Source organism: Thermobia domestica, chromosome 11 (genome assembly GCF_964235325.1).
Source record: "Thermobia domestica chromosome 11, izTheDome1.hap1.1, whole genome shotgun sequence".
Classification (NCBI taxonomy): domain Eukaryota; kingdom Metazoa; phylum Arthropoda; class Insecta; order Zygentoma; family Lepismatidae; genus Thermobia; species Thermobia domestica.
Genome location: NC_137464.1, coordinates 215,103,114 through 215,126,540, shown reverse-complemented (window position 1 = coordinate 215,126,540; position 23,427 = coordinate 215,103,114). Strand labels below are relative to the sequence as shown.

The following is a 23,427-nucleotide window of genomic DNA, read 5'->3' as shown; positions in this document are numbered from 1 at the left end:
GAGATAAATACTATTATGAAGCACTGCAGTTTACGTTTTTAGTTATCGAACCCAATATTGAAAAATGTCTCAAGTTTATTTTTCAGGCCTCAAAAATTCTTGGATCCGCCCCTGGTATCGGCTGTTGCCAATTAACTGCTAACAGTCATAGCGTGCCTTTTGAAATGTTTTCAAACGTTCATTGCATAAGGAACAGTTTTCTGTTGTTTTTTTTTCGCCCTTGCACCTTTTTACTGTAAGCCCTGAATAAACTTCTCCACTCGCTCCATTGCAGTTACGCCACTGACCTAGGAATTAATATTTTTACGTTAGCAACGTTTTCTAGGAATTCATTACAAATCGTAAAAATAACATCACACTTAATTTGCTACAAACTTCAAATTTGCAATACTTTTTTCTTAAGCCCTTTATCCAGTAATTTTGTTATATTATTGGGTTAATTTTTTGTCTCTGTGTTAGTATACTTACAGTATTTTCTTTTCAAAAAATGGAAAAAGGAAACTTTTTCAGTTTAATGTCCCTCGATTATTTTTTCAGTAGCACTTCCTTTAAATATAAATAAATCATTTATTTATTGAGTTAAGAATTATCGTGTAAACTAATATTTAAAAAAAAGAAAGAAACAAAAAAAAAAAACATTGCATTGGTGTTGCAATGAAAAATGTGTTGCATATGTGTATAAATCTTTATAATAAAAGTTTGAAAACACTCTCTAATCGAAATTTATGTATTATTGAAGGAACAAGATACAAGACTATTGACGTAATCGTAGGCAAACGGAGAATATCAGAAAGGCTGAAACGGGAATCAACCTGGGTTCTTCCTATTACAAGGCAAACTATCTGATACTGCATCTCAATGTTCAGTACATCATAGTTATCAATTCGGCACATTAACCCACTACATCTCTACCTTATGAGCCTTCGAAACACCTGACAACAGGTACTCAAAATAGCCTCCGGCAATGTCCATAAACCGGCGACATCTGCGAGTTATGTTTAGATCAGCTGGTCCCATATGTTAGACATGTGCTATATCTCTTTTGCTGCAGTGCGAATGAGTCCCTGGAGAATTTGCCCCGATGGCACGGGTGTCACATACAGAAGACGTTTCAGGTAACCCGACAAATAAGAAGTTCAGCAGAGACAAATCAGGTGAACGAGGCGATCATATTATAGAGCCAATTCATCTTCCGAATTTAAAACTTAGACAATTACATACTGCAGATGAGAAGTGCGCAGGGTAACTACATACGGCAGCGAGCACCCATTGGCTCATCCACTCAGAAATTATATAATGTTTTATAGAAAGTGCAATTATGCAAGAGCTGTGAGAACAGTGGAAGCACATGCTATCTTATTATGTGACCATCGATTGTTTTAGTCAAGCGTCCCTTTCAGCAGCGAGGACCATTTATTATGCCAGCCTAGATGTTTACTCCGAACCCCTTATTAGTATCCATTGATGCAAGTGGGTTCTTCTTATTCCAGATATGGCTATTACGGCTGCTAAACATTCCTTCTCACATGGGAAATCTTCATCTGTCATATGAGTCAATTGTAGAAAGCTCTGATCTTTCAACAACGTTACAGGAACAGGACGCAATCTATTACGTGGTGCAAAATTGAAGGACGCAATATCCTGCACCTTCTGTATCTGGTGCAAATGAAGTTGCTGCTCGTGGAGAAGACGTTAGACATCCATGTACGAGCTAGGAGAGTGAATATCCTGCACCTTATCCTTCAAACACCACCGTTATCCTAGCAGTTACATCTGTTGGCTGTAAATATGTCATTTGCATAGATTTCCCTCATTGCAAATACGATGAGTAATGACGTACATCGGTGAAACATTTCGCATAGAAGTTCGCTCATTGTATCCACATTCAACGTAGATGAGGACTATATCGGTATATTCCACTACTGAGACGCTAAACTGGACTATCGAAATGAGCTGCAAAAGAAAGTGCGTTGTATCACTGGCAAGGATATCAGAGAGAGAGAGAGTGAACATGTGCACGAACCGTTCGGACTTTCACTCCCTGCCCACTCAGATGTTTGGCAAGGTTTGATGCCATATAAGCAAACTGTTGAAGGATGAGTATGTACGCCGGCATTACATTGAGAGGTGGTACAAGGGATTATTGTCCGAGAGCAATGTGAATCTACCCAGGGTGACTAGTTGGAGGTATAATATAAAGAGAAGGGAAGAGAGAGAGAGCGTGCGAGAGTCTACTCTTTGTTCTTCCTCCTTTCCTTATCGTTTTGTTCCCCGCTGTACAGTATTAAGTGTATGCGACATGCGCTGTGACAAAGCAAAAGATGCAAATCGGCTGCCTAGAGCAGAGAACCCTTTATTATAATGCGTTAGACTTAGTGTCCTTCCGTCCATTGGCAATGGATTCGATTTTTGGAGGGTCAAGGTATCGGATATACAATGTACTGTCGTCCAAGGTGCGGGACTATTTCCCTTTTACCCCTGTGGTTATGACATAATATAAATAACTTACACGAATAACATGCATGTTACTACTTGCAATATGGTTTGTAAAAATATTATTATAAATAGTACACTAGAGAAGTTGTAGTGTAAGTAAGATGTAGTAATGTAAATAGTGATCTTTCTTTACCAGCACTTCAGTGATACCACGCCCAACACACTAACTCTTTCTCAACTTTACTGTTCTAACATAAAATTCTTCTAAACAAAGATTAATAAAACATGATAGACTCTACAGGTATGATTTTATTTCAGTCTCACATATTTGAATTGTAATATCTAATTTGAAAATAATTATAAATAATTTAGGGGTATTGAACCATTTTTAAGAAGAAAACTACCTAGACGACTGGTTTTAGTTGAAAATTCTAGGTGAGCTCCTCCGTGGCTAAGCGGTTAGCATACGCACCCTTGAGGTGGGAGACCCGGGTTTGATTCCCGGTGGGAGCTCATGTGATTCGGATTCGACGTTAATCAGTAGGTCCACTTCTCATATAGCCTCGCTGCTGAAAGGGGCGTTAAACTCAAAATTCTAGGTACTGGTCTTAAAGAGGTTCAACTGTGCAATATGTCTATAGATTATGCCATCATCTGATAGATTAATTATGTTATCATCTAATACCTTAATTATGTTATCATCTGATAGACTAATTATGTCATCATCTGATCTATTAATTATGTCATTAGTTGAAAGATTAAGTATGTTGTCCTCTGATAAATAGTTATCTTCTAATAAATAGATGAATTATATTACCATCTGATAGATTAATTATCATCTGACATAAATTATGATATCATCTAATAAATAGATTAATTATGTCATCATCTGAATAACTATGTTATCATCTGATAGAGTAATCGTTATCATCTGATAAATAGATTATTATCATCTAATAGATTTATTATTATCTGATAAACAGATTGTCATTTTCTGATAGATTGTGTTATTATCCGATAAATAAATTAATTATAACCATCTTCTAAAGAGATTGTTATCATCTGATAGATTAATTATATTAGCATCTCATAAATAAATTAATTATGTTATCGTGTAATAGATTAATTATTATCATCTGTTAATTATATTAATTGCTATCTGATAGATTAATTCCATCTGATAGATATGTTAAATATGTGTGTCCCTCTAATGTAATATTTCCTACAAAATTATCACTGTTAATTGTAATTAATTTTAAAAATCTGAAATCTGTTAAACTTCACGTTAAAAGCATATTCTTTCCCGTTTCAATTCTCCCAAAAGTTAAGCCTGTTAAGCGTTCCAAATAATTACATATTTTGTCATGCTACATTCTTATTTAAATTTAGAAGTGATGTTGTGTATCCGATTGTCTTAATTATACTTTTACGTAATTTTAAAATGGTTATGAAAATCCAAGTCTTGAGAGCTATACGTTTCTAAGACCTAAAGTGTGCATACATTGATCAAGAAATATAAACCATTTTTGGTTCACCAATTTCAGTACATTTTATTTCTATTGAGTTTTCCTCGAAACAGTAATGACATGTCATAGATTCTTTTTTTTTTTTTAAAAAAAAAAAAAGCACGTCAGTAAATACTGTTTTAATATGTAAATGATATAATAATACCTGCAGCTTGCTTGACACATCTGAATTTTGCTACTTGGCAAATAGGAGTTGATTGCGTTCCTGTAATGAAGAATACAGTTTTTCATTAATTATTGAGTATATTATTTCTCAGAAATACGTTGTTTCTCAGAAAACATTAATTAAAAGATACTTGATATGAAATAATTGATATTTATACATCCAAATCAAACAGGAAAATACAAAAATCAAAGTCGTGTCTATACGTTTTTAAATATACAACTATATAATACTTTGAAAATGATGCAAAAAAAAAAGGGGGGGGATGATTTCATACTATGTTGTTTGGTCTTCAAATCCATAAGATTTTTGTGGTTAGCTGTACTTCTGTTAATGCATTTTGATTAGTTAAAAATTGTCATATATAAAAAAAAATAGCTTGGAGAAGCGGATTGTGTATTTTTGCACAAAGAAATACACATGATAACCCTCTTAATTTGTAAGATAGATCCATTAGCTTCTACTTACTTGGCATATAAAACATGACACAATCACATACTCGTAATGTGATGTTAGTCAAACACTCCAAGCGACAATTATCTTGTGTATAGATTTTGAAAAATCTTAGTTTTTTTTCTGCACTGAAGAAACATAAACGCCGTTTTGGTGAATAGCTTCTGAGACTCGCACTCGTCCTTATAACCTTTGGCTGTACTGCTACCACTACGTTATGGTCTAATGGCACTCTGAAGTATTGTTGCCCTATTTGCGGGAATGTAGCTGGGTTGTGGAGTAGTACCTGTGAAATTACAAATATTGATTGGTGAAATCATATTGGAAACATTAAATTTTGGATTAAGTTTTTCTTCCAGTAGATTGTAACTAAATCATAAGAAAAAGATTCCAGTATGAGAGTACTTACAAAATGCAATCACCTACATTGGCCATCATTTGTTTCATTGAAAACTCATATTTAGTCAGATGGCCAACTTATAATATGCTGTGCCCCGGGTGCCGCATTAGGAGGGCGCAAAATTGGGCAAATATTTGGGAAAACGTTTTGGTTTGGTTGGTCAAGGGGACGCTAAGGCGAGTTCTTGCCCCGGGTGACAACTAGCGTAGTTAAGTTGCTCAGTAGATGTTACATACTTTTGCATGATTCATGCAGAAGTATGTATAATTTACAGTTAGTTCTTTGTATGATACTTTTAGAATAACTACATAGTTGATGTTTAGGCTCTAAACATATGAGAAATAAACATGGTTTAGGCAGGGGTGCCCACAAAGGGGGCTATGACGCAAACGGCGTCATTGAAATATTTGGGGGGGTTAAAATCTATATAAATATGTTTGAGGGGGTGTAAAAATTAATCGAAAAGTTTTTTTTCATGGAAGAACACCTACGGATAGACAATTGAGGGGGGTGCGTCATGGACATGAGGGGGGGCACCACTGGTTTAGGCACTAAAAACACAGAGCGTGCTTATCTACAAATGGGTGCAACGGCTCACTAGTTCCCTCTACAGGTATATTTATAATAATATGCAGACACAGATCTGTTATGTGAATGAAACTTATGGGTTAATATGTGTTTGTTCCCTAACAATTGTCAAGCAATGCAATAGAGAAGCTGAGAAAAACTCTCACATTTAGAAATTACTCAGTCTGATTGAACACTGACAGCTTTATATTACGTGGAAGAAATGAATATTTAAGGACTAATTCAGTTATTGGAAAGGTCAACACTGAATATGTATACTTATAATTCATTTGATAAGGAAGAATTAATTTTACACTGGATAAAAGAATCAAATTTACATAATTATTAAAAAAAGATACAGATAAAAGTTATATATAATGTGTGTATATGTTTTGTATGTAAGTAAATAGATAAAAATATCACACAACTAGATACGAATACACAAAGAAATATCCTGACGATACAAATAGTTGATAGAGAAGTGATCTTAATAAATTCCTTCAGATTTTAGGTATTTCACATATCAATGGAATAAAAAAAAAATCATTGGTAATGAACAGTGTTTGAAAAAGACGAAATTCGTTGGGTTAACTTCTGACCCCTTAAGCCCCTATTCTACAAATGTTATTATTCCCCTTGTTTACCTTCATTCTTAATATTCCCGGTCAGACAACAGCTTGCGTGTGTCTCTTTACATTTCTTATTTTCACACCTTCATTCTCACAGTCATGATTAATCCGATTAGTTAGAAAAGCGGGATTAACTAACCAAACTCATCACCATCAAACACGTATTTGAGACTTTGATCATTTCTGATTTTGAAAACGCTCCGCATACACTAAAAGTCATTACTCGGCACCTTGTATATGACATCATCATTAACAAATCATATGATATATAGTTACTTTCTTTTTTAAAGTAATAACTAAAAACTTGTAACTCTTGTTGAAACGTTTGGGTTGCGAGCGTAGCTTACAAGGATTTTTTTTAATACCAAACCTATTTCTTTGCAAAATGACAACAATATTGATTTAATAGAGTAGAGTGCCAATGCTTTTACGGGGCGCAGCGTCGTTTACTCTTTTCCAACACTTTTTCGTTTTGCTTGCTCGTTCAGCGCCCTCTTGCTATCAGCGCCTGGGAAAACCCCTTTCCTGTAGCTACGCTCTGATCTCTGGTCTAGAAAAATAGAAATAATAACAAGAATGTCAAGATGCTGACTACTTATCCTTTAATTTATGAGTTCTTACCTTGAAACCGTAATTCCCTCCTGCACAATTCAGATCAAGGCACCTGGGAAAGAAATCTAAGAAGAATGCCAACCCAGATGATAATCCTGCTCCACCACTCCGCTTTGGATACGACGATTTGATACTTTCATTAGAAGGGTAGCCATCTTCTGGACTCCAAACTATTTTACGCCATGTTGGGCGTTGTTCATATGCCACGTAACTGGAATAATAAATAAATAAATAAATAAATAATACTAACTTTATAATTATATTAGCATACGATAAAAAATATCAAGTATTATATATTAAGCTTTTCGAATTGGAACAGGCCTGCTACAGCCACTAACAGGAGAGTGTACACACCACATCAGAAACTCCAGCCATTTCGTACAATTACTACACAGCATCAAAACAAACGCAAAAGACATGCTCGTCAGCTTTGATGTGGTTTCTCTCTTTACGAGGGTACCAATAGAAGATTCTATTAAACTACTGGAATCGCACTTCAACAAGGATATAGTACATCTCTTCAGAGACACCCTACTTCAGTTACCACGGCAACTTCTATGAACAAAGTGATGGTGTGGCAATGGGCTCACCTCTCTCTTCAGTTATAGCGAACTTCCATATGGAGCATTTTGAACACCAAGCACTAGAAGCAGCAACATATAAACCTAAGGTATTTTAGAGATGTGTATACTTGCCGCGACCTTATCCTGATACCCGAGATACGCAGCTTCAATTCAGGCGACTCCGCGCACATTACGTAGTTCCTCCCGTTACACAAGTAAAACATTACTTAGGAGATCAATTCAAAGAGCTAATTGAGTTCAAGTATATAAAAATGTCAATACAGAAACAATATTTAAAATAAATGATACTACATTTATTAGTAAAGGGTTATGAAAATGACGTCACGACTCAGAATTGGAAAGAGAAAAGGAAAGAAAGGAGTGAAAAGCCGGCAGCTAAGATGCGAGTCTCTTGCAAGTGTTGCAAGATTATAAACTTGAAAAACCTTATAACAAAAGCAGAGGACCAGTAAAATTACTTAATTGGTCAATGTTAGAAACCGTCCACAATGGATAGAAAATGAAATGAAATCTTTAAGTTTTACGTCCCACGGTTATGCCGGTTAGGCTAAAGGAGACGGTGATTATGAGAGATGAGTGAAATGGTGGAATGAAGAAAGTGGGAGGAAACGGGAGAACCCCGAGAAAACCCACGAGCACGGTGTTTGTCCACCACAAAGTTCACTTGGCGGGGGCTGGGATCGAACCCGGGACCCCAAGCACCAGAGGTGAACGCTCTACCACAGAGCCACCGCGCCCTCCTCAATGGATAGAAAATGGCTTAATATTTTTATATGATATATAAATTAAATAGAGTAACTACCCCGTAAGAAACTTCATTGCCTGCTGATAAATGAAACAAAAAAAAAAAAAAATAACGGAACTCACATGTAACTTCTGCAATTTTTGTGCAGAGAGTAACACTGCTCTGCCAAATATCGTCTTCGCGCGTGCGTTAGAGTGAGTACGTGGGTGTACTGAAACTAAAACCATGGAGAGTGTTAAGCGCGAAGTTGAAAATATGAATGAATCCGAATTATCTTCTTCTCAGTATTATCGCAAACACGAGGAAGGGAAACCTCTTTAAAGTCAAGCAAAGTAAATTGCCAACAATTTGTACGCTCGACTAAGAGAAAAAAATGCAGACACAACTATTGAAGAAATTGTTAATACGATTGTTGCCGGTTCGCTGTGGTTTACTCAGTGTCAATATAGAGTTGCTGTGCTTGTAGAAAAAAAAATCGTATTTTTAATTTATTGCGTGGGAGAGTGGCTGCTCGTATGTTTCTGTTTATGATTGACCATTTCCAGGTAGATATATGAGAATAACTTCATTTCTTATCATTTCTTACCTTAATCAATTGAAATGAATAAGCAAAATAGTTTTCATGCTCTTGGGTTTTAATTGTGAGGATTGCAAATACATGAAGTGCGAATTTCCAATACATTTATTACTATTGTCGTGTCTTCATGAATTATTAAAACAAATAGACCAAGAAACATATTTTTTGTAAGCGGCAGGAAAAGGACGAGAAATCATCGCTCCGCGAATATCAGCTGAAACTCAGAACAGCGCCAGTTGAAACCCTGGCGATTGAGAGCCAAACCAAAACACACACACACACACACACACACACACACACACACACACACACACACACACACACATACAAAGGCTTCCCTGTGAAAAGGTTCGCGCGCCGACATGTATTAATGCGCTTGTGATGCGGCTCTCAAGTTAACATTGCGTTTAGTATAGACGACACGTTTGTCATATGGCTCCATGGCAGACAGAAACTCGACGAATTCTTGCAACATTTGAATTCTATACACCGCAACATTCAGTTCACAATGGAAACAGAAACAGAAGGAAGACTCCCGTTCCTGGACGTACTCGTATATAAGAAACCAGATGGAAGTCTTGGCCACTCAATCTACAGAAAACCCACGCACACTGACCTCTACCTCGATGCTACAAGTTTTCATCAGCCTGTACAGAAGATGGGAGTGTTAAATACTCTAATACACAGAGCATACCAAATAGCAGATGCAGATAATATAAATATAGAACTATCTCACCTGGAAACGGTATTCAAATTCAACGGATATTCGTCGAAACAGATCAAGAAGCCATGAGAAAATACAGTAGCAGAAATTGCACCACAAAAGAGGACAATACGGCAGACAAGGAAAATATTGCAGTTATTCCATATATGGGGAAAACCTCCAACCAACTAGCAAGACTATTGAAGAAATTCAACATCAAGACTGTACACTGCCCTCCACCGAAGATCAGGAGTTTACTACCAACTGCAAAAGACTCATTGGGATTAAAGACACCAGGCATCTATAGGATCACCTGTGAATGTAACGCCACTTACATAGATAAAACGGGAAGGAACATTGAAGACAGAATGAAAGAACACCAGCGACACACCAGACTGAAACAACCTGGAAAATCTGCAATAGCCGAACACTGCATACAATACAATCATACGGTTATGTGGGACCAAATTGAAGTTCTAAAGAAAAGCAAACAGTTCTGGGACAGGAAAATACATGAAACTCTATTCATTCGTACACATAAGCCCTCCATCAACAGAGACGAAGGTTATCATCTACCTGACATCTTGCACCAGCTTCTCAGTACGAAAAGAACCATCAGCCAATCAGAGAACAGTTTCCAGCGGCAAAATCAGAGCACGCCATTGGCCAATAACAACAATCAATACAAACACAGCAATTCCTTAAGATTCCAACATAAATTGTATGATCAGCACACTCCAACACATAGCTCTGAAGATGTTACCGCTGTATGGTAACGAAAGCTCAGCACAGCAATATTCACTCTGGCAGCAATCCCGAGAATATTGGATTAATTGAGAAAGGTTTTCGATGGATGACACAGCGTTCGTTTATACAACACATAAACTTCGGAAGAAACACTGGAGTGCGGCGCGGATTCGAGTCCTGTTGCTACTTATCCCCAAAACGGTTTTCTGGTGTGTTTCTCACCGCTAGGATGATCCCTGGCAAATACACTCTGGCTTTTATACGAAGTGGGCAACATTTTTATCAAATATCATTACTTTGTGACTTTTAGCATTACTTTGTGGTTTCATACGTAAGTTATTCTCATGTGCATTCATTTTCAAGGACACAATAACACTTTCATGCAAGAGTTGTGATCTATGAACCGTTGTTTAATATTGTGCGCTTTAATTGATTTCACACTTGGACGCCTTGTCTTCCAAAAACGAAACAGAGTCTGCCTCATGTTTAGGAACGTTTTGATGTCAGCAGTCATATGCTAACATATGAACGTCTGGTGAGATTTGAAAACATAACACTTTGTACCAGGTTGGCAACACTGTCAACCCAATAATCTCAAATTGTGATTAGTTTCATTCTCTATGTTAGTGTAAATGTATTTGCACAAGCGTAATTCCATTTGATAATATTATTCCTGCAATATTGAACATTTCCTTTCACTTTTCCGTAGTGAGACATTGGAGGGACTCTACATTTGAACACCCTGTATCTCGGAAACGAAGCGACATCGAATCCATGCTTATAGGGACATTTTTACTTATTTGAATCACCTTGTCACTTTTGGCCATGCAATTATGTTACACCGTGTATATAGAAAAGGAATCACTTTAACTTACAGACTGTAACTGTATCTATTGTTGCTGTTTTCTCTTGACAATGACACCACCACTACTTGTGACTTCCTCAGACAAAGAACGAATTTTGTAAGCATTTTATCTAATAAGTTTAGTACACGTGCTAGAAAAGAATTTTTGAAACTTTCAATCAATAATGATTTTTTCTTTTTGTTTCTTTTTTTAAAAAATAGATTTAGAATCCACAGTTATGCCATATAGGCTAAAGAAGGGGAATATTAATAAAAGTCAATACTTATGAAATAATTGGTGAAATAGAAAAGTGGGGAGAGGAATCGAATAAATCCCTTGAAAGTGAAGTTCTCCACAAACTCATAACCCAAAATCAAATCAGGACCCTCTCGCCCCAGAAATGATTTTTTTTTTTTTTACTCCACCCCTGACACAGCCGTATGCATTAAAGTAATATTGCGCCTAATGCTAAAGCAGTAGAAAATGTATGGAAATACTTACACATCGTCAGTGAAAAGTTCTTCCTTTGGAAGCATATTAAATACTTCACAGCTCCCTTCCTCTGTTATAATAGGTTCAAATCGTACGTCGTAATGTTGGCGCCACACTCGACTCCATGTTGGCGGTAAGGTTTCTCTTAGCTAAAATATATAATGTTAAACTTTAATATTATTTGCTCAATTTTACTCTTATAATTAAAGATACAAAGGCTTGAATAAGTTTCTTCCACAGCTTCCTTTCCTTTCTTTTATTTTAGAGGAGATTGATTTTTTTCTTTTCCTTTTCTAAAATTTCAATTAAAGAAAAGTAAGATAGTTGGTTCTTTCTGTCTCGCTTTCCTTACTATAATACACAAAAGACGTTTGATTACTCTTTCTGGAGAAGAAGAATGAAGCAAATCAAGAATCAAAGAAATTTAAAAAATGACAAATCCTAAACGTGATAGTTCCAGTAAATTGTTTGTAGTCATGGGCGGCGATTAGGGGGGGGCAAAGGGGGCAGTTGCCCCCGCACTTTTTTGAAGTAACCAATTAATGTATATAGTTTCATTTGGAAATGTAACGATTTTGTATGTGTTACTGATTAATAGGAAAAAATGCTGCCATATAATATTTGCTGTTGCGTGAATACGTATTGGTTGTCTTCCCGTGGAGTAAAGAAAGCTACAGTAATTGCGTTTTAATCGCCACAGAAAATAACCCCAAAAAATAACCTATTGGAGCACAATTTCAGCATACTTTCATTTCTTCTTACAAGGGCTCGATATGTTAGTGGGCCGCTTTGAAGCTAATCGAAAGAACATTATGCAAAAAAGTAGGGCCTATTTCACAAGTTATTCTTTAATTGCACAAAAATTGACAGTTCCTAAAATGTCTTTTCTTCTTTCTAAAGTAAGGAATATCGATTAAAAAGAGCGTGATAAGAAACAACTTCTACCTTTTCCATTGTTTTGTAGTGTAATATACGAGTGAAGTGTTGTGTTTAAGGATGTACGAGTGTATATACAATAAAATTTAGTAAATTGAACATAATTCTAGGTTTTAAGTTTATTTTGTATAACTGAAGTGTGGATTGATTCTAAGTATTGTTGTGTTTTGATGTGTTCCAAGAAAGTGAAAACTGCACCTAATGGCAACGAACATATTTCAAGAAGTTGCAAAAGCAAATATTTCTTTAAATGTCGTAGCATATGCTTGTAGTATTTACTGCCTTTCATTTTCTAAGAGTAATAACATACATTTAATAGCACTGATTTTTTCATTAATCCTCAGTTTCAATATAACTTTTGCAAAACAAGCATCATTATTCATTACTATGATTAATATTATCCTTTCTATTTATTTGTTTTGCAAATTTATTAAATAATCTGATCACACAATTTGCCAGACAGAATTTTAAGATGTTCATGAGCAAGGAAGCAAATCTCTTCTTACACTTTCATTGTTTAAGAGTACAAAGGGCTAATATCTACTTGCGTTGTTCTTCTCAATTTACTTAATAAACTATTATATACGATATACGGTATTTTAACTGAAAATATAGTATCCTATTAGTTATACAACCTTTCGTCAAACAAAATGTTAGAAACAACCAGGAAAACTAACATTTATATACAAATATTCAGATCATGTCTTGCCCCCTCACTTTTAACGTCCAACCGCCGCCACTGTTCGTAGTCTTGTGGCTTATAGAACATTACATAGAAATATTTATGAACACAAATGTATCAGTCAAAAAAATAATTATGGTACGTCAAAGTTCAAACGAAGATGTTTTTAAAAAGATAGGAGACTAATGATAGGAGAGAAGAGGACACTTCTAGCCAGCTTCCTTTGTAGGGAGGTCAATTGGGTTGGACACAGCTTTCGAAGAAATTGTCTTCACACCGCCATGGAAGGAAAGATGGAAGGAAAACGAGGAATAGAAAGAAAAAGAACATAAATAATCGATGATTTGAGAAACAGAAGAAAATATTGGGAGTTGAAAAAGGAAGCTGAGGATCGAAAAACGTGGAAAATTTGCAGGCCTAAATCTAAAATTGAAGAAAAAAAACTCTTTAGTCCCAGAACCTGCTGATAGGCAAAATACTTAATAATAATAATAATACATCAGTGTTTAATGTGTTAATCCTGCATTAATTGCGTCAATGCTAAATGTGTTAACCCTGCATGGGATTAATTACATGGGGTGTTTTGACACCCCAAATTATTTTTAAGTACTCGTAATTTCATGTTGGTGACTTATTTCTTTTGCTTCCTCCTAATGTCTTCTGCCTCAGTGAGGATATAAAGCATGCATGTGCAATTTGGAACAGGGGATTACAGGGAACACAGGGGGAACAGGGAACATTCAATTACAGAGAACTTACTAGCTCCGAGGGTCATAGGAGACATGTTATAAATAGCCATATTCAGTGAAAAAAACTCATTCATCGTACACTAACACCACAGGAACGTGAAAAACTTATAACGATAACTAAAATATTTACTTACTAAAGAAATGTAGAAAATTACATTTATATACCATTTTAGTGGAAAACTTGACCCTTCGTGTTCTGCACTAGTATATCAATGTCTACTGGATGTTCCAAAACGGAGGATATTTTCAAGATGGACATTAATTATTCAGGGAAAAAAAATAATTATTTTCTTTACATAAATGTGAATCCAGAAATTTTAGTTTCCATAAACCAAGATCCCATAAACACTAAATTTAAAAACACAACGTCACACACAAAAAATTTAGTTTCCATAAACCAAGATCCCATAAACACTAAATTTAAAAACACAACGTCACACACAAAAAAGGCTAAATACCTTACCATTTACTTTCCAATAAAACTTTCTGGTTAAAAATCCAAAATAAATAGCACTGTATAACAAGAAGTCTGTCCTTTACATGAAAATATGTTTTCCTTATGTATTTTTACATGAGAAAACGATTCTATAAGTATTTTTGATGTAGCATATACCATTGAAAATAATTGACAAGTTTGTAATTTACATAAGATTAGAATGTGAAGTAAGGTGGTTTTTACTGGTGGAGATTCAATGTGCTTAAGAAGATCATTATTTCACATAACTTGCAAAATACACTCATATAAACATCCTGCGACAATTTTTCTTCTTTACAGAAAAATATAAGCTGTTTATAGAGAGGGATTACTTTCTCATTCACCGAATTATTTGCTCACTGTGTAAGAAATTTAATGTCAACAATTAAACAGGTTGAATTTATAATTTATAAACTTTCTTTTATTAGTCAGTGTCAGGGTCAGTATTAGGGTCAGTGGTGTAATAATATTGTTTTAAATGTACATGTCCCAACAGAAGATAAGAATGACAATATAAAAGACAGTTTTTACGAAGAAGTAGAACGAGTATTTGCCCACTTCCGCGATACTACATGAGAATTCTTTTAGCAGATTTTAATGTGAAGGTAGGACGAGAGGATATTTTCACACCGATTTTAGGGAATAAAAGTCTGTATAAGGAAAGTAATGACAAAGTGTTAGACTTGTGAACTTTGCAACATCCTAAAACCTTATCGTCAATAATACAAAATTCTCATATCGCGACTTTCATCTAACGCTCTCGCCTTCGGTGCGAGCGGTCCCGCGTTCGATTCCCGGTGGGGCCACTCGGTCGAAAAACTGTAAACCGCTTTTTCAGGCCAGCCACAATGAATGAGGTTATCCTGGGCTTTCCTCATTCACACCAGGCAAATACCGGGGTGGTACTTAACTTGTAGGTCCCAGGCCTCTTCCTTTCTTCCTTCCTTTCCTCGGATAGTGTGCTCGCCGAGGGACGTCATCCCTCAAACATGACGGGCTAAATGGCCTTAGATGCCGAGAGCCCAGAAATCTAAATCCTAAATCCTAAATCGCGAAGTTCAAACTTGGACCTCACCAGATGGGAAAACACAATCAAATTCATCACATTTTAGTAGATAGAAGAAGACAGTCTAGCATAACTGATGTTTGATCGTTTAGAGGAGCTGACTGTGATACTGATCAGTACCTGGTAGCAGCGATTATAAGTAGTAGTGTTGAGAATACTTGGGTTGAAATTAGAAGTAGCATTAACATTTCAGCAAAAGAAATATTGGGCATGAAAAATACGTAGGAACAAACCATGTTTGACCAGAAATACACTAAACTAGCAGAGAAAAGAAAACAGTTAAATTTGCTTTGGGTACAAAATCCGAACGAAATAACTACACAAAATTTTGTTGACATCAGGCAGAAAACTTCCAAAAGTTTTAGAACAAAGAAACGCAATTTTTTGAAAGCTAAAATTAAGGAACTCGAAGCTAATAGTAGAAACAAAAAGTTCGGGACATGTATAACAACATTAACGAATTTAAGAAAGGTTATTAACCCCGCGCTTGTATATTAAAAGAAACTGACGGAACAACTCTCACTGATACAGATAACATCTTAAATAGATGGAAAGATTTCTTTGACGATCTGCTTAACACGCAGCCAAAAACTAATGTGCATGGAGAAAGGGAAATGCACACAGCAAAACCGTATACCGTATATCTCTTAGCCTAACCGAACAGAAATATAAATTGCTATAAAGAAATTAAAGAAACACAAATCTGCAGGTGTAGACGAAATTTCGGCTGAGTTAAATTTAGCTGGAGGAAAAAAATTGTGGAACAAGTTACACAAACTCTTCTACTTATCTGGAACAAGAAGAAATTGCCATAAGTGTTCCAATCCACAAGAAAAGTGACAAAACTTATTGTAATAATTATCGAGGTATTTCTCTTCTGTCAAAATCGTATAAAATCCTCTCAAATATTCGATTAGCAAGATTGACCCCATGCGCAGATGAAATTATTGGAGATTATCAGTGCGGATTTAGGCAAAATCAATCAACTATCGACCAGATGTTTACTGTTCAACAAATATTCGAAAAGAAATGAGAATACAAAAGCCCTGTATATAGGGTGGCTAGATTCCTGCTTTTGGAGGTTATGTCCCGTGATCTCAGACATTTCAGAATTTGCAAATTATTACCAGTACATTTTTTAAGTTGTAAAGTAAGAAAAGTTTGGAGTCCCAAAACTTGATAGAAAAACGGAAGTATGATTTAAGTGAAACAAGTTCACATAATTATGAGACTGGTTGCTTTCGCTTGGAAATCCCGACTGTTCTTTTGAAGATTTTGTTAGTTCTGTTGAGGCGTGTAATATTAAATCCATTGACATGGATGGACTTAACAAAATTCAAGGTGTTTCAAGAAGTAGCAGCCTCAGATATGTTCAAGAACTGTACAACTATTGAAGAAGGGTATTTAAAATTTTTCGAACGTGCGGAAACACCGAGCGAAAAAGGCTTTGAGAATTTGAAGAAAGTCGTTTCATTTATTATTTCCATTCAAATTAGTAATGCTTACTGCGAACGGGTATTTTCATTAATGAATGCTGCTTGAATAAAAGAACATAACCGAAATATTATCTCCACAGCGAGTTCGAACTTCGTTTGTTTCAACTGTAAAGGAAAAAGTGAGAATGGAACATGCAGTGACATATGTAAGGAATTCTTGCAAACGAAGCGTCTATTGAAAGCCTCTCGAGGAACAGAGAAATATGATCGAAATAAGAGTTTTAACATGTAAATGTAGCTTTCCCAGCTTACTGGAGCCAAAGATGCCTAAACGCAATTAATGAATTGAATTGTCATATGTGGGGAAAAGGTTTAGAAATTCATGAAGTCCGGCTTTCTAAGTCAATGTGTCCGGCTTTTTAATCATTGCTTTCTGGCCACGCTATCTGTACATCAGTTATTTATTGATTTTAGAAAGGTCTAAGATTAGGTCAGGAGGGAAACGTACATTCCTACAGAATTTTGAATACCCGAAAAGACAGTTAGATTAATTAAGATAAGTTTGAATGAATCCTAAAGTAAAGTTCGAGTATAAAAATTCTTGTCCACGAGCTTTCATGTGGAGGATGGCCTGAAACAAGAGACGCGTTGTCACCTTATTAAATTCAACTTTGTTCTAGAGTACGCTATAAGGAAAATCAGAGCCTAGAGCTGAATGGTATTCATCATGTTATGGCGTACGCTGATGATGTATAAACTATAAAACAATTTAGGTTAATAAAATTACTATCCGATTGACATTTTAGGGGAGGGAGGAGATAGAGCTTCAAATGTATTTCTAGGATTTTAAGCTATCTGTAAAAAAGATCGCGACGCTACTAGCAATACTAACTGAAAGTTTGTGATAAGTTGAATTTGAAAGTTAATTGAATTTTTTCAGTTTATTATAACAGTGCTAATGAAAATAATGTTTCATTAAAGACTATCGATAGTTGAAAAAAATTAATGACCTCTTTCCGTAGGTTGGTCAAGCATACATTTGTAATGGGTTGGTTGGTTATTTAATAATTTAATGCTCCATTTCAGCATCATCCGAGATTGGACCTGAAGCTTAACGTGGAATCCGAGTTAAATAAACTTCCAGTAGGTATCGAATTCGAGTCTCTCCCGCTTAAGATTGGTATTCTAATTATATATTCCACGAGGGAGATGACGTATAATGACTGTTTCCATAGGTAATAGCCAATAATTTTATTTATAGTTTTTAAACCCCCACTCACCCATACTAGGGTTCAGGGGCGGATCCAGGTCTGACTTCTGGGGGGGGGCGGTGGGTTGTCATACTGCTACTTTTTAAGGGCTCCAAACTTTTGGATGGGTTTTATTTATATATATAAAATAAGAAAGTGTCCTCTTCTGGGGGGACGATCGCCCCGATCGCCTTCCCCCTAGATCCGCCCTTGCTAGGGTTCCGCTTAACGAATTAAGGAAGTTGCTTCTCCCCCAGACAATTTCGATGAAATCTCTTCTTTTGTTTTGATCTCTCTCTCTCTCTCTCTCTCTCTCTCTCTCTCTCTCTTTATTTTTGTCCTTATTGATCCTCAATAGTTTGAGGCGGGGGCTATATTTAAATTTTTGTCAGCCTGGCCCCTAAACTTTAATCCAGGCCGTGATTTTAATTTGTTTATTTCACTTTCATTTTGTACTTTATTATACTTTTCTTTTAATTAATAAGAATTTTAGGAATGATAAAAAAAATGCATCAAAAGATTGCGACCTTGGCCAATAATTAGTTCTTGGATCAGGAGCCACAAAATTTTTAAACGGCCCCTAAATCGAGTTTTCGTACTTTCTACGGAATAAGCACACCATACTGAGTTAAGTGATAGTTTGCGTTTGGCTACACTATGTATAGTTCTCCAGATATAAGGCGTACAAGAACATTTTTGATTGAAATATATTGGATCTTTTCATCCAAAAATACACAGAATACAAGCAACATAACATATATAGAAAAATGAAATGAAATCTTTCAGTTTTACGTTCCACGCTTATGCCGGTTAGGCTAAAAGAGACGGTGATGATGAGAAATGAATGAAATGGTGGAATGAAGAAAGTGGGAGGAAACGGGAGAACCTCGAGAAAACCCACGAGCACAGTGTTTGTCCACCCCAAAGTCCACACGGCGCGAGCTGGGATTGAATCAGGGACCCCAACACAACATACACAATTATAATATAAAGAATCAAATATTTTTATTTTACCTGTTAGTTTCTTTCAAAGTTTTTCTTACTACCTTACTGAATAATTTTACTTTAATTTTACTGTTTTTACACTTTTTTTTTACCCATTTGTACTTTGTTTCTCTGCTATGAATTTTGCTTTAATTTATTATTTTTGTTATTATTATGAAACTACTCACCTGCAAAAGAAATCTATACATTTCGTCACTTACATTATCATATATTCTCGTGCTGAAATAGGGTTGGTCACATAGCATATTTGCAAATTGAAACATTTTATTCCTAAAAGAAAAAGTAAAAATAGAAAAGAAAGTCATTTAAAAATGACAAAAAGTCAGCAAAGAGAAAATTTAAGTTTATTTTCTTAAAGACAGATTCTATGAGGAAGAAATCTTGATTCCAAAAAAGACAGGCTTGTTTGCATCTCTATGCATAACTTTAGATACTAGTATACATGTTTGATCCCAGCTCGCGCCAAGTGAGATTTGTAGTGGACAAACACCATGTGCGTGAGTTTCTTTGTGTTCTCCCGTTTCCTCCCACTTTCTTCATTCCACCATTTCCGTCATTTCTCATGATCATCAACTCCTTTAGCCTACCCGGCATAACTGTGGAACATAAAACTTTAAGATTTCATTTACTAGTATCCATATATTCTATTATTATAGAAAAAATGCGCAAAGTTCTCTTGGAGGAAGCTAATTACCTTATAAGCAATTGGCAGCCGAACTTGTCAGTCCAGTGACAGCATTAACATCGAGACACCCGGGGCAATGCCCCAGCAACTTTGAACAAAGGGGCATTAAAACGCAAAATTTAAAAGTTAAACAGTAATGAACCTTAAAAAATGTAAACATATCAGTAAAAAATGTAACTGAAATGTATGGACCAGCAAATAAATGTCAACCTAACCCGTAAGTGAATACTCTAAGATTGGGGAAAATGTCAATGAAGCCAACGTTACAGCAGCAAGTATCGAAGATAATACCAGGACAGAGTATGGATAATCTGCAGTGGTGACAACAGAGAAGGAATTTGAGCTTAAGAAGTCTATTAACACATTAGAAGTCTATTATTGGTCAAGCGATGCAGGTAATTATTCTAACATGAACTTGGGCCATACCAACCAAATAAATAAATAAATAAATAAATTTTCCGATCAGTGAAGATAGCATTTTTCTAGTTCTTATTACAAGAAATTTCGACAATGGCCAATCACAACTGAGAACATGGTTTCATTTCTCTGTTAGTGCGGATTTCATGTTTTGCTTTCCATATTGATTGATCACTGGAAGAAACAAAACCGGTAATGAACCAGCCTTTTGTGAGATCCAATATACAGCCATGAGAAGTCATGTATACACAGTGATGCAATGGAAACTTTGGGAGATGTCTGTAATGACAGATAAAGATACACAGCACCAAATCAACGTTGAGAATGAAAGATGCAAAGTAATTTTGGTACGGCTAACACGTATAATGTTACATATGGCGAAATAAAATCAAGCTCTGAGAGGTCATGATCAAGGAAATAATAGCAAAAGCCTTAGGATATTTTTTTTTTCTTTACTAAATTTTCTCACAAAGTACTACAGCGTTTGGCGAGTTCCCACTAATGGGCCTGAAGAGAATAAATATTTGCACCATGGAATTCAAAAGAGTTCATCCACTTGCTAAGAAGTCAGACAGTGGTGTATTTAAGGAAGGGTTTCCGGGCTTAAACTCCCCGAAATTTTATTACCTTTTCCGAAATTTTATTCCGGTAAAAAATATTCTTTTTTCTCGCACGGGGTTGGCGGAGCTGCCCCGCCATGACAAATTGTATAATAGGGTGAATCGAATTTTTACTGTTTTTGAAATCAGCTTACCCTTAGCGAAATTCTTTTGCAAAATGGTCTCTATATGTCATATGGAAAATCTCAGGCCGATTAATTAATTTCTTTAGGTGCCACCAACGGCCTAAAGTTTCAAAAATTTGTTAAGAAATACATTTTTGAAAAACAAATTATACATATTTACTTTTACGAAAACATTTTACCCTTAGTAGTTATTTTTCTCAGAAATGTACATATTTTACGTAAAAAAAAAAAAAAATTCAGCTTGATCGGTCAAGTCCTTCAGGTGCTACCAGCGTCTTAAAATTTGGTCAAAACGCCCCAAATATATATTTTATTCAGTATTTTGTAAAAGAAATCAAGTTTTCGTCTCTTATAAACAGCTAATTAGGTAAGAAATGGGGCAATCAAGGTAAAAAAAGAATAGACTTTATAGTAGAATGAATGTTATCAAATAAGACGCATACCGGTAGTTGTCCAGCTTATGTTCGTAGCGGGAGAAATATAACAAGTGATTATTTTTGTAGATAAAACTCCTTTCGTTGAAACACATCAATCAGCGGTGCAGATATTTTGAGCGAGCAACGGGTTATACCGTTGATTTTACATTATCACAAAAAGGTCCGTCAGCTGCAAAAGTTCAAGGACAAACCCGTTTCCTATGCTTTTAAAGTTGCAGAATTTCAGGCGTTCGCCAGCAAAACTGTGTTTGATATCGCTTCTTGTAAATGCATCGACCCGGTTGCTTGCACTTGTGCGAGAGAGAAGAAAATGCCTAAATTGGAAGTTTCATTTTTAATTGACCAGAGAACCAGCCGATAGATGTGTATGGGAGGACTTGATAGAAAGGAGACACAGAAACGTGTCAAACATTTATTGCGAAAAAATCGAGGTCAGAAAAGTCAAAGCCCAATGAAATTAGTAGTTCCGGAAGACAAAACGATAGAGTGTCCCTTTACAAAATGGATCGGGAGAAAAGTCAGATTCCACTGTTAAGTTTCTTCCTGCGCTTAAAAGGGAGAAGACTAGCCCTTCTAAACAAATAAGAGTTAGGTTGCCGACATTCTCCAATGTAGTATATACATGTAATATATCAGACCGCAAGGCCGCAATTATCGCTTCGTCGCTTTTGGCAGATATCGGACTGGTTACCCCAGTTTATAAGCAGAAGGTAATCGACAAAAGCAAGATTCGGAGAGAGAAGAAATCCTTAGGAAACGCCATCGTTGAAGAGGCGAGTGCATCGCTTGAATCAAACGAAGTAAAAAGCGTTATACTTAGACGGAAGAAAGAATCAGACTCTCACCCTTGAGACTAAATACGGCATCAACCACCGAATAATGAAAAAAGAAGATCACTACGTACTGTTACAGGAGCCAGGATCGAACTATCTTGGCAACGTCTCTCCTTCATCTGGAAGAGGAGAGAGCATACGGGCTCCATCACAAAGTTCTTGGTTGATCAAAATATCCTCCGTCAGATCTGGTTGTTTTGAGTTGCGACGATACTGCTACCAACACTGGTCGGAAGAATGGTGCGATGGCACATATTGAAGTCTTCCTGAGCAAACCCCTTCAGAGAATCGTTTGTATGACACACACGAATGAGCTCCCATTTCGACATTTGATTGAATTTATAGACGGCAAGTCTACTGGACCAAATACATTTAGAGGACCAATAGGATCAGCTCTTCCAACCTGCGAAAAGTAGCCACTCCAGAGTTTTCAGCCCGTTCCAGTAGACTGCGACCTCAACTTCACTGAGGATTCATTAAGCACGAATCAAAAATATTTGCTGAATATCTGCCAAGCGGTTTCTTCAGGAGAATGCCTCGTTGGGTTAGCTCACATGAAGCCTGGTAAAATTCATTAAGCCAGATAGCTAACTACAGCAAATAGAGTCTTACGTTTGTACGTAGGAACAAAAGAACCCACGAATAAACTTAAAACCATCGTCTAGTACATCATGATGGTCTATGCGCCACTTTGGTTTGCTGTGATCCGTAATCCATCGTGTGCAGAAGGAGCTCGTCATTTCTGGCAACTCATCACGACTTCTCGCCACATGGAAGCGAAATACTGGAAAATAATTGATCCAGTGATCCGTAGAAATGCGTCGTAAGCCATCCTGAGAACCTACTTCTATCAATGTTGACTACTTCTATCAAGTACGATAGCTTGGCTGGAGGCAAGTCCTAAAAGCAAGACAAACGATCCATTCTGGTGATCGCGTACCCAGTACGAGAATTCATCATCCCTGAAATCAACTTAGAAGCGACAAACAATATTAATATGATTAATTGGCCAACATGCACGCTGACGGAGCCACCACTGACAAAACACTTGAGCCTGCAAAAGCTAAGAAAAAATGTAAAGACAGCTCCAATAGCTGATGAATCTATTACATCCTTACCTTGTCACACTCGCGCTGTAGAAAGAATGGTGAAGTTGGTTACAGAAGCGGAATCAGGGGTATGTGGGCAAGAATCACGACATAAATTTGTCCTAGCAACACTACAATCAAGAA

The 23,427-nt window shown here is 36.2% G+C and overlaps 1 protein-coding gene across 1 annotated transcript in view; it reads right to left on the bottom strand.

Moving 5' to 3' along the window:
- LOC145665453 (pickpocket protein 28-like) overlaps positions 1–23,427 on the bottom strand; it is a 66,446-nt gene that overhangs the window by 32,156 nt on the left and 10,863 nt on the right. The window contains exons 4-8 of the mRNA XM_081732761.1: positions 19,246–19,297; positions 11,489–11,628; positions 6,796–6,997; positions 4,594–4,864; positions 4,108–4,167 (exon numbers count right to left, since the gene is read on the bottom strand). Of these exons, the coding sequence (XP_081588887.1) occupies positions 4,108–4,167; positions 4,594–4,864; positions 6,796–6,997; positions 11,489–11,628; positions 19,246–19,297 (725 nt within the window). The remainder of the gene's footprint in view (positions 1–4,107; positions 4,168–4,593; positions 4,865–6,795; positions 6,998–11,488; positions 11,629–19,245; positions 19,298–23,427) is intronic.